General features: G+C 36.7%; 1 protein-coding gene across 2 annotated transcripts; it reads left to right on the forward strand.

The window, feature by feature from the left end:
* Nucleotides 1–91: 91 nt before the first annotated feature.
* Nucleotides 92–10,722, forward strand: LOC127976040 (tubulin epsilon and delta complex protein 1-like). 2 transcript variants are annotated; one of them, XM_052580143.1, is made up of 8 exons: nucleotides 92–359; nucleotides 519–609; nucleotides 689–900; nucleotides 2,703–2,879; nucleotides 2,977–3,066; nucleotides 5,136–5,222; nucleotides 7,594–7,800; nucleotides 9,041–10,722. In XM_052580143.1, the coding sequence occupies exons 1-8, from the start codon at nucleotides 228–230 to the stop codon at nucleotides 9,401–9,403; spliced, it is 1,359 nt and encodes a 452-aa protein (XP_052436103.1). In that variant the 5' UTR covers nucleotides 92–227; the 3' UTR covers nucleotides 9,404–10,722. The 2 variants fall into 2 exon arrangements, with proteins under 2 accessions (XP_052436103.1, XP_052436105.1); XM_052580145.1 differs by having other exon boundaries at nucleotides 519–603.
* The last annotated feature ends 890 nt before the right edge of the window (nucleotides 10,723–11,612 follow it).

Genomic DNA, 11,612 nt, shown 5'->3' on the forward strand with positions numbered 1-11,612 from the left:
TTACATAGATAAATATACAACATAAAATAAATAAATAAATAAATAAAATCGTGTAAAATGAAGTCCATGCAGTATGACGTATCAAGGTGGCTGTCTACAATTCCTATTGGTCAGGATTTACGTCAATCATGTAGCGCGCCAAATCAACAATAATCCTGAATGACTCAACTAGGAAGTGTCTGTTGCCTAACAACTATTGACGTAAACATACTAACGATACTTGTAAAATGTCGCGCGAAAAGAGTGTTAAAGTGAAGGAAGTTATTTCTTCTCTCTGTAAGTTACTATCTGCATTAAGCGTCGAGTCGATACCGACGGCTGAGGCATTCAGGAGAGCTAAATTCAACAGAAAAGATGCGGTAAGTTGATCATTATACCTTAGTACTATAATGATACCACTTCTCCCTCCCTCTCTCCCTCTCTCCCTCTCTAATGTGATTTAGGATAATTTGATAGATAAGTCATCATTAGCTAGATTATCCCTGCTTAGTGTGCTCAATATATGTTTTGTTTTTCAGGCAGTGGACATGTGGAGTTTGTTAAGTGGGCTTCTGCAGAGAGTTTTTGCTCTGGATTGTGCGTGCCGTGACTCTAAAGACCAAGGTTTTGGTAAATTGATCAGTGCGAACAACTGCAGTCCATGTGTAATGCACTATTGTTTTTACAACCCACAGTGCTGTGCTTGCAGATGTGCAGCTGCTGTTTGTGAGGAGTGCTCTGTGTCACTGTGGCTATGGCCCCCCTTGGGTGGTGGGGCCCTGGCCCCCAAGTCACATAGAAGAAGTGGGGAGCCGAGATCTGCTCTTGGCATTCGGATGGGTGTTGTCATCAGGGAATCTACTGGACTTCCTGCTGGCTGAGAAGGTTCATCAGTTAGACACTCTCTCATCTGCACCGTTGGTGAGACCTTGAGTTTTGGTTATCCAAGCAAGGAACAGATTAGTCATTTTATTACTTTCTTTTCCCTATTGATGTCAAGTGTTATTTTATGTAAGGCCAGCAGAGAGCAGGATAACTTTATTTTATACACAATTGTGCAAATGGTCAGAACATTGACTTTCTACTACTTATTCTTATTTTTAAATAAATAAAAAAAACTATCAGCAGCCTCTCAAGAACATTACACAAGATACTAAACTGTTACTTGTTCGGTTTGCCCTTGGCTGACTAATCTAATTGACTTTCTAATAAAAAAGCAATCATGAGTAAGACACATAAATAAAATCCTATTTGCTGTTAGGATCAATTTTAACGCTATTTCACTCTTTTTGAAAGTCTAATTGGTTAAATCCTTAAACTTTAATCTAATGGAGGCGTTCAAAGCGTCTGTTTCTGTTTCAGTAGTGGTGCTTGCTAAGACAAGCATCACTGTTACTCAGTCATACCTAATATACATTAGATTAGCATGTAACTCATCCTACGCTGTTTGTTCTACAGGCATGGGTAATATGCCAAGTGGTTTGTGTTGACTAAAAGTATGCTATTAAGTTTGAAGCATTCTAATTTCGAATTTGCGATTGGTTTACGATAAAAGAGTGGAAAAAATACCCATAGGCTTACTTTAAAGGATTGACCCAAGTCATATAAGAACCAGAATATTAGAGACTTAAAGGTGGGCTCTTTTGTTTGGAGCAAATACACTATAAACGCCACCGAACACCACATCAATGACATAGCAACACCCTGGCAATCATTGTGTGGTTGAGTTTGGCATGCACGACTGACTTAAGTTTCTGGTTTCACTTCTCTTTTGTTCATCTTATATATATATTTTTGTCATTAAAGAAATGTGTCCCTTCTCGTTTTTGTATGTATTAGTATCATTAGTGTTAATAAGGATTTTATTAACTCTAACAATACTAATATATGTATCATTTGCATGAATAAAATCCTTAATGGCCCCATTATAACAAAGAGTAGCAAACTCTGAAGTAGATTGAATAATACAGAATCTGTTATTTAATCCACACATTGATATATTTTTAATAGGACAGAGTATTGCATTTTTTAGAAAGGATGAATTAAAATGATCAAAAGTGACGAAGACATTTCAAATAAATGATCCTGTTTTGAACTTTATTTTCAGTAGGGAAACCTGAAAAAATGCATCAGTGTTTCTTGAGCACATATTCAGTATATTAATAATGATAATAATGATTTCTGAAGGATCGTTCGACACTGCTGAAAATTCAGCTTTGCCATTACAGGAATAAATTAGCCTATATATTAAAGTAGAAAACAAACCTTAAACTATAATAGTATTTTACAAAGTAAAATAAAGTTTTTCTGTATTTTTGATCAAATAAATGTAGACTTTGTGAGCATAAGAATCTTACTGCTATGATTACCATCTGAACAATTACATTTTTTCCCCCTAAATAGGTAAATGAATCATATGTTAAGCTGTTAATTACAAAAAAAAAGATCAAGATATCATTATTAGTTCAAGGCAACAGCCAAAAGTAGCGATTCCTGTTTTATGGGTTTAACAAAGCAAAATGAAAGTCTCCCCTGGAACCAGCTTGGGGTTCATGCCTCCTCAAGGGATAAATCATAAAACCTTAATCTACTGCAGGATTTCTTTATCTTTACTTTTGTATTGTTGGGTTTGTACTATTTCGCTCTGGATGTTGTTTCAGTATTAGAATGATGCTTGATGGCCACTGTAATGATTTTTCTTGTCACATTTGTGAACATATAAGATCGCTCAGGGTCTAACACCAGAACAGCTTGACGTAGCGGCACTTGGACCAGGAGCAGATACCACAGTGAAGAAGGACCAGGTACTACATGCACTGCAGTGGCAATATGGGAAACTGAGGCTCCAGTGGAAGAGCTTACTCTCAGCCCAGGAGGAGAAGTCTAAATTCACCCATAGGGCAAGTCACTAAAAATAGAATCTAAAATAATGATGAAAACAGCAGATTCAGATGTAAATGCAGAAATGTAGCAACATCCTGTGTTTTCTTTCTCTAGGTTATCTCCAATATCAGCCCCTCTGCTGTCTGTCAGCCTCACATCACTGGTTCCCATCACAGCAACACAACGTCAACTGCTCTTGACAAGGTGACATGAAAATGCTTGAACATTTTAATGAAATATTGGCATGAGATCATGTAGGTCTCAGGATTTGTGCATTAAACACTGTGCAAACACTGAGTTCAGCCCCTGATAATTGTTATTACATGACAAGTGACGACTTTACTAATTTAGATTCTCTCCAGAGATTTCTTGTTGCATTTGTATTCCTTTGGTGTATGGTAAGTACTTCTATCCGTCATCAGAGCTTGTGGTGATCAGCGTTCGATAATAACTGCCGTAAGCTAGGTAACAAGCTCATTTGTATCATTCGGCGAATGATTGCATGCAGCTGTCAATGTGTTTCATTCCCTGGCTTATTCTGGAGAAGGTTGTAATGATGCATCCACCTCTATGTACCTGCCGCCCCGTGCTTTGGTGTGACAGATTAATAAGGTGGGAAATACTGCTTGTTTGAAGAGTTTGGATACTGATCTTTAAAGTCAAAAGGCCCACGCTCTCCTGTTCCCTTCCTCTTTCCCCAGCTCTTTAGAGGGTTTGTAAGAGTATTTTATCTCTGGGAAAAAGTCTCCCTCCTGAGATCTAATGAAGGGGCTGTTTTTGCTAGATAGGTTGTTTAAAAGTGTATAAAATAAGTTTGAAAAAGAACAAGTGGTATATAGAGAAAGTGTAAGAAAGATAGTGAAAAATAGATGAGTGCTTTTTAGATCCTGGTCCTGTATTCTTTTTTCCTATCAAAGAAATTATTTGGAACAGTCATTGTAGTCGGCACTCTCAAAATGTTTATTTAAAAAAGTAAAATGCAGTAAAACCTACTTCTAATCTAGTAAACCCATTCATGCTATGTTTTAAAGTTATTTGCTACATAAACACACCAAGGACGTATTAAATTGATCTGAAATGACAATCGATTTCTAACATTTATAAATAATAATATATTTAAAAAATATATATAATTCAAATAAATGCTGTTCTTTAGTATTTAAAAAAATGTACAGTAAATGTAATTTTAAAATGTAATAATATTTCATTATATTATTGGTTTTACCATATTTTATGCAAATAAATGCAGTCTTACCAACCCCAAACCTTTGAATGGTTGTGTATTTTTATGAATTAAAATTGTCAAATGCAAAGTTTATAATTATATGTCTATTAATAATATATAATAATAAAAAAATAAACTCATTTAACAAAAAGTGATTATGCAAGGCAACATGTTGAATCTGCATTTTATTGATCAATGGGAATGGATGGTAATAAGAATGGATGGATTGTGTAGTTGATTAAAGCTCATGCCATTTTATTCTTACACTCATGAATAGTAACACATGGAGCGGGCATGAAATTGGCCAACTAACACATCATTTGGCAACTTAATGACTTTGCTCTATTATATTAGATACATAACCAATGTCCAGTTCTCTTGAAGGGCTCATTGCTCATTGTAGTCGCTAGTGAAGGGTTTGGGGCTGTGCACATTCTTATGGTTTCATCAGCCAATCTGTGTTGTCATGACATCATTTTTGTCTGTAACTTCACAGTAATTAATCATGTATGGCTCAGGTAATTGGCTCAAAACCACCCTGCAGCAGAGCTCAGCATCCATGATGATGAAAGATTGCAGATTATAAATCGCATACATCAGGGTCCGGGGTGTCCTGCTTCTTAACTAATAGCTTTCTGCAGGTATTCTTCAGCTTTCTCCAGTCCTTGGCCTGTCAGACTTTACTATGTGAGGTATACAGTGTGGGATGTGTTCAGACACAGGCTAATAGATCACTCTTCTCAAGCCGTGTAAGTTCCGGTGGGCAGCTCAGAGATCTCTCTCCCTCCCCATTGCCCTTCAGCCTGTGTGGGGTGCTGAGAAGAGTCATCAGCCTAAGTCCCTGGAGTGCTTCTGTCTAACCGCAGAGATGTGAGGTATTAGCTGAGCTCCTACAGGGAAAAATTGCCCACGAGTACAGATCAAAGCGGCTGCCAAGGGTGCACAAAACTGTTTTTGCACTGCAGGGCCACTGGGGGTTTTATTGTTTTAAAAACAACAGAGCTTCTTCGCGTGTAATCCAGATTTTTTTTGTTACTTTTTATTTCAGGAACTGGAGCGGATACAAGCATTGAATGGAATTCTGGAGGCGTATCTGGATTGGAAACTCCACGAACCTTTATTCTGGTGTTGGATGGTACGTCTGCTGTGTTCCACGCAGGACTGAATTTGAGATTCAAAGTCACGCTCCTTTATTAAATATTCTGTTTGTTCACGCTGTCATATTGCTGTTCAGCCTCAGGTATTTATGCATGGCCGGTTCATCCAGTTCAATGACTGAGATTGTCAGCATGACCGAATTAGTTTACTCTGAAAAGTTCCCAATGATGCTAAATCTAATATGTATATTACCCAACTGTTGTTTGAGAGCCAGACTGCCGGTCTGCCCGCAGTGACCTTGCCCAGCTTTGAGTTGTCACTCACAGTGATGCTCTGGCGCTCCAGGACTCTGAATCTGGCAGACAAGAGCCCTCACTCTCACTGGCACCTCTCCAATTTGAAATGAAGTTGTAAAGAATTCCCCGGCTAGCAGAAGTGGGTCCTGAGCACTTGGCAGGGGTTTCATTTTTCACTGGCAGTGTGCATTTTGAAATAAAAAGGAATGTTTTAACTGCTATTCAGTTAGAGCGGTGAGCTCACGGGTGTCTTTGAGTTGGACAAATGGAGGAAGGCTTTTTGTTTTCCCACTTCCAGCACATCATACTATTGAAATGATTACTTTTTCTTACGGTTCTTTTATGTTGAGCCTCGATAGAAGTTAATATAAGATGCACAGTCAGAATAAAGGGCATTGTGAGGTTTCCGATAGTTACAATAAGCTCTATCAAATTGAGTTGTGGAAATACTTTAAACCCCGTTAATTCAATTTTTGGAGCCTTTTAGTGAGAAATTCAATTTAGACTTTTGAAACGCAGACAAAAGTTCCCCGCTCCAAAGAACAGGAAGAAGGGGAATGGAAATCAAATAGCATGCCCACTGCATCAATGGGAAATCTATAGTCCTTGATGAAAGCCAAACATTTTGTGGATGGAGAGCTATTTGGGCAGGATTGTTTTGTCACTGTCCACACAAGATTGATGGAAGCGGCTCTTAAGCTTCAGCTATTGGTTGAGCCGCTGTTGATTAGCACAGGTTCTTAAAGAATTTATTTTCTTTACGGGTGCTCGTGCAAAGTCTGACTTTGAGCGAACTGGATCATCTACCCAAAACAATTTTACAGAGTCATTTGGGACATTTTGTAGCACAACTGTTTAAACAAGAAAGCAGTCAGTGGTGCTTGCTGTTATTATTGCTCGTATGTAGAGTTGTCAGTTTATTCTAAACTCCTTGAGGCCACACAGAAGAGGATAACTTTTATGATAACTATAACTATAAAGTTTTAATAAATGTTCAAATACAGTATAGATATTATTCTTGGTGTGAAAGGGCTTTTACGCGGAGTATTATTCTTAAGCAAATTTGTCACAAATTGTGTTTTTACAATTAGTTTGGTCTTTCTTATATGAACGCAACAATCACAATCTGGGACTAGTTTTCCATACAACAACATACCTTACTGAAATGTTAAGATGAGGGAGTAGACGCACACGTCTTTTTATGAATCATTTTGGTCCTTTTGAAAGGTCACTTTGTGAAAGTGAACAAAACAATGCAACAGCTGGTTCTGCGGGTAAAAATCCCAATACATTTTTCTGTAGAGGAATTGAGGTTTAACAGTTTTTTCCTCGTGACTCTGAAAAGAAATCTGACCAATCAGAGAAACACTATGAGCAAATTGTGCTCTACAAAAAAAAAAGCTCTTCAGTGACCACCCACTCCCATGAAGCACTGCAAATTACATAATATAGTCAGTGTCCCTACAGTCTCAAATTGAATGATTGTATTCATATGCACATTTGCCATAGATGAAATAGATGCAATTGAAATAGATGGTTTCTATATACAACATAACTTGAAATTTCTCTGTTGTTTTCAATGTGATTTATGACATTCACAGACCTTCATGTCATTGTATTGTATCTTTATTTACACAGTATTGTACCTTTGTATTTTTGTTTTGTACTTTTTTGCTTTACATCAAAGTTTGTAATGTTGGTTTGGTACATGACATATAACTGAGTCTTTTTAAAATCCCTATGGGATTTTCAGTAGAAACTGTCTTAGCACTGTTGCATAATTTAGCTTGTTTCAAAGAAGCTTTCTGTTTTTGCATAGCTAAAAATCACTAATTTTCCTCAGAAAAAAATAAAAAGCAAGTTCAATTGTGATTGATTGCACATTAAAGAGAGACCTGGCAAAACCAAGCTACACATTATGCATGTTCTGACTGTAAATGAGAACCAGCAGCAAACTAAGTCTTCTTATAGCTCTTTAGTAAATGAATCCAAAGACTGTGTAATTCTTTTTGCAGATCTAGCTGATTTGGCATGGCTTGAGCACAATGCATCTCAATTGTCTCAGAAGGGGTTCGTGACAGACCTGTTGCACTTATGCCTTTGTCTCTGCAGGACAGTGTGATCGACAGCTCTCTCGCCGATGCGTCTGAGGAGGAGCCTGTCGATTGGCCACCAGGGGAGCGGAGTGTCAGGGTGAGGTGTCCTCACGGCGATGAGACCCGGAGAACAGTCAGACAACTTGACAAGATGTTACTAAGGCTGAAGACAGAACTGAGGGCCAGAAGAATAGAGCAGTCCACTCTCACACTCCCCTCACAGGTAATGACCGCCCAGCAGGTGAGATTTACCTGCATAAGTGCTGACGGGAAGGCTTCAGCTTATAATAAGGTCAGGATTGTTCTGCTTGAAGTTTAGAAAGTATTTCTTGTTACCTTCCAGTTTAAATTTTGAAGTAGTTAGTTTTATTTTACACAGAATATTGGCAAAACAACAATATGAATACATAAAAGGAGAAAATATTAATTATTATTATTTTTTAGAGTATGTATTATTATGCTAATTTCCTATGTTCATTATACTTATAATTATTGTGGTAATTAATAATAATAATAATAATAATATGGTATATATTTTTATTAATAATAGTTAATGACCTTAATGACCATAATTCAATTAGAAGGATTGTTCACCCAAAAATGGAAATTCAGTCATTACTTAGCCTCATGGTGTTCCAAACTTGTAAGATCTTTGTTCATATTTGGAACAGAAGGTTATTTTTGTTTTTTTGTGTTTTGCAAAATGTATTCTTGTCACTTCATAAAATGATGGTTCTTCTTCTTGGTACCTTTCTGGGCCTTGAACGTGGTAGTTCCCTTGGTGTCTATGGAGGGTCAGAAAGCTCTCGGATTTTATCAGAAAATGTCTTAATTTGTGTTCCAAAGATGAACGAAGGTCTTATGGGTTTGGAACAACATGAGGGTGAGGGTAATTAATGATAGAATTTTCAGTTTTGGGTAACTATCCTTTTAATGATAATCATCATAATAAATATTCCTTTTCTTCGGATTTCCATAGGCACCAATTCCACATTTGTTCTGTGCATGTGGAACTTTTATTACCTGTTCAATGTTCTTCCAGTAGATTGAGAGGTGTTTTAATATGTCTTATAATAAGGGAGAATAGTGCTAAAATAATTATTAAAAACTAGTTAATCTCATCATTGAATTATTTTTTTTGCCTGAAGAAATTACACTTCATTGTATGAATATTCAATGTGGTTGGTTCAGTGGAGAATTAGGTGGTCCGTGTGATGTGGTAGATCTAACCTGTTACAATACATGACCGCCTGCCATAGTGTCTGAGAATGAAATTTCTTCACATCAATTCTTAACACATTCCTAGTGATGTAAGAGATATACACCGACATTTCTACTCCCACGTACTTGTTCATCCGGGTTACCACAATACCTTTCTTTTTGATATTAGTATCCATTTGATGTTTGATCAGTATTCCAGTCTGCTGAAATCAGTAGTCTTAGCAAGCTCTCGTTCTCATTAGGGGCGACGTCAAGGGGCTTCTTGGCTCTCTGAAAGTCAGAGAATGGAGGTGGAGAGGAAGGTTTCAGGCTATTTAGGGGGTCTACGTCTTACTAACACCTCTGCAATCACATCAAGAGGCTTTTTGCCATGTCTCCAGGATCCACAGCCCACAAAGCCACCTCACAGGTTCCACACCGGAGAACCCGGCCTGGCAGTGACAGCTGGGAAGCTCCAGGCATCGACGGCTCTGAATGAGCTGAGGGAGAGAGAGGCTGTACTGCAGTGGCAGCTGGAGCGATTGAGGCAAAATATGAGAGTGGAAATGCAGAGACAGGCCAGCACAATGGAAGGGATTGTTCTCATCCCACCACTTAAGAGATAAACACACTTTTTGTGTCAATGTATGCACTGGGATTCTGACATAAAGCTGACAGACTGCATTCTGAGTTCACCGAATAAGGTGAACATATTAGTTTTTCGCTTATTCAGTATGAATTAGAGAATGGTTTATTATCAGTTATGTTTTTTAAAAGACTGCCGCAATGTGAATGTCTGTGCATGGGGGGAAAAAAAGAAAAGAAAGAAACTTCAAGGGCATTTATCATCTATACTTCAATACTTGCACTGAAAAATATTATTTTGACTACTGAAATGCATCAAGCCACACTCTGAAAAACAACTCTAATAACTCAGACTCGAGCAAATGGCTGACCTCTGTACTTCCGTGTACTTTGCGGTGTGCTAGAGAAAATGGAAGACATTTGAAATCATTTTTTTAATGCATGCCGCTTCTATAGAGCAGAACAGCCTGCAGTTTTCAAAGTAGGTCATTCTTTTAGTTGCTTTCCAAAACCTGTGAAAGTTAGGATCGAAGTTTGGGGGAAAAAATCAAACCTTGCAGAGATCTGAGCCCAGTTTTACTGAGCGGTTCATAACATGAGATGAGTTTGCCTTTCAAGGCCAAGTCAGTTACTATCAGCCAATTGGTGTGGTCTCGATTACATTTGGAAAGCTGTAAACAAACTAGGTGTGCGAGATAACATGAGCTGTTGGGCCAACTAAAGAAGCTGGCAAAGGCTGCTGTATTAGCTGATTAAGAAAGTCATTTCCAACACCGAATTTCATTAGGATTATAAGCAGAAATCCTAATCTAGATGCTGTACAGAGCATGACGATTTCTAAAAGGATTTCCTCTCCATTACTTTCGGCCTTCTTATCTAGGCCAGAATTGCTGTTTACAGCTGAAGGAATGCAAACACACAGACTCGGCGGGTCCATTTCCCTGATGTTTGATGTGTGCCCTAAATGAACTCAGACTCATGTAGCTGGAATTCAAGGTTATAATTATGCTATTATCAAGAGGGTCAACCATTGTCAAGCCAAGAACTGGTGTTGGTGGGTTCCTCGCTACCTGCAGCTCTCTGATGAATATATCAATAATTAGATGCTGCAAATATGTGAAACAGGTCTAAGCGACGCATTTTCTCTTTGGCATCAATATTAATAGGTTTCAGTTTTCACACTTCTTGTGTAAGGTGGTGTTGCATAGCAGAATTGTCGCAGAAGTGGCTCTGCAAATAGAGTTTAAAAACTGAACCTGCTTTTTTTTTTACATGCTGACTGCACAATGAAAATGTAGTTTCACTTATTTATCAACTCTGTATTTTATAATATGGTCTTTGATTAAACAATTTAAAATAATGATGAAGTGAAGTACTTATTTTTTGTTTGACAAAAACTCTAAATGCTCTAATCCGATTGGCTGATTTGTACACCACTCCCCTGATGCAAGTGCACACAAGTTGTTTTTTTCTTTGTTGTTGTTGTTGTTTGTTAGTTTTTATCATTCAGAAACAAGTGAAAAATCTTCCAAATCAGAATTTTCCAGAGTTTGCCAGCTTATTGACATCTTATTTAACAATGATTGTTTAAAGCATTTAGTTGTTATTTTAGTATCACTGATATACTATTATAGTTTGTTAATATTTCTAATTAGATAAAAATATATATATATATATATATATATATATATATATATATATATATATATATATATATATATATAATATACCAAGTTTTAATGTAAGTTTTTAAAGGTTTTTTTTTTCTTTATGTAATATATATATATATATTATTATTTTATTTAAAGTGAAAATGTGTTTATGGTTATAGTTTCAGTTTTAGTTAATGATAATAACCCTGCTTAGTACAAAGGCTTCTAAATATCCATAAGCACAATTGTATATTGTAAAATGCATGTTAACAATGTATTTATATAAGCATTTTACATACGATCAACTTTAGGGATGCACAGATGTTTATAAATACTTTTTGGTTAATATAATATTTAAGTAATGGAATAAATAATTGATTTTAATGTAATTACATTTGTTCATTCCATTTATTTAACAGGTTCACTTGATTTGACAAAAATGTCACTATATTCTCTTCGATGTCAGGTGCTGCATTCATTTTATCCAAAACTTTAAAAATCGATTATCATTTAATCATTATTTAATCAAAAAACAACAATTTTCCATACCATTCCATCTTATTTGTTTCAGCGTATATCCAAACACACAAAACATTCA

The sequence above is a fragment of the Carassius gibelio genome, chromosome B17, assembly GCF_023724105.1.
Source record: "Carassius gibelio isolate Cgi1373 ecotype wild population from Czech Republic chromosome B17, carGib1.2-hapl.c, whole genome shotgun sequence".
Taxonomy (NCBI): Eukaryota; Metazoa; Chordata; class Actinopteri; order Cypriniformes; family Cyprinidae; genus Carassius; species Carassius gibelio.

Excerpts from the sequence above, each read along its gene's own strand:
- LOC127976040 (XM_052580143.1), top strand. The coding sequence starts at position 228 with ATGTCGCGCGAAAAGAGTGTTAAAGTGAAGGAAGTTATTTCTTCTCTC. Across the intron at positions 901-2,702 it reads CTCTCTCATCTGCACCGTTG|ATCGCTCAGGGTCTAACACC; the intron begins GTGAGACCTTGA and ends TGAACATATAAG. Across the intron at positions 5,223-7,593 it reads CTTTATTCTGGTGTTGGATG|GACAGTGTGATCGACAGCTC; the intron begins GTACGTCTGCTG and ends TTGTCTCTGCAG.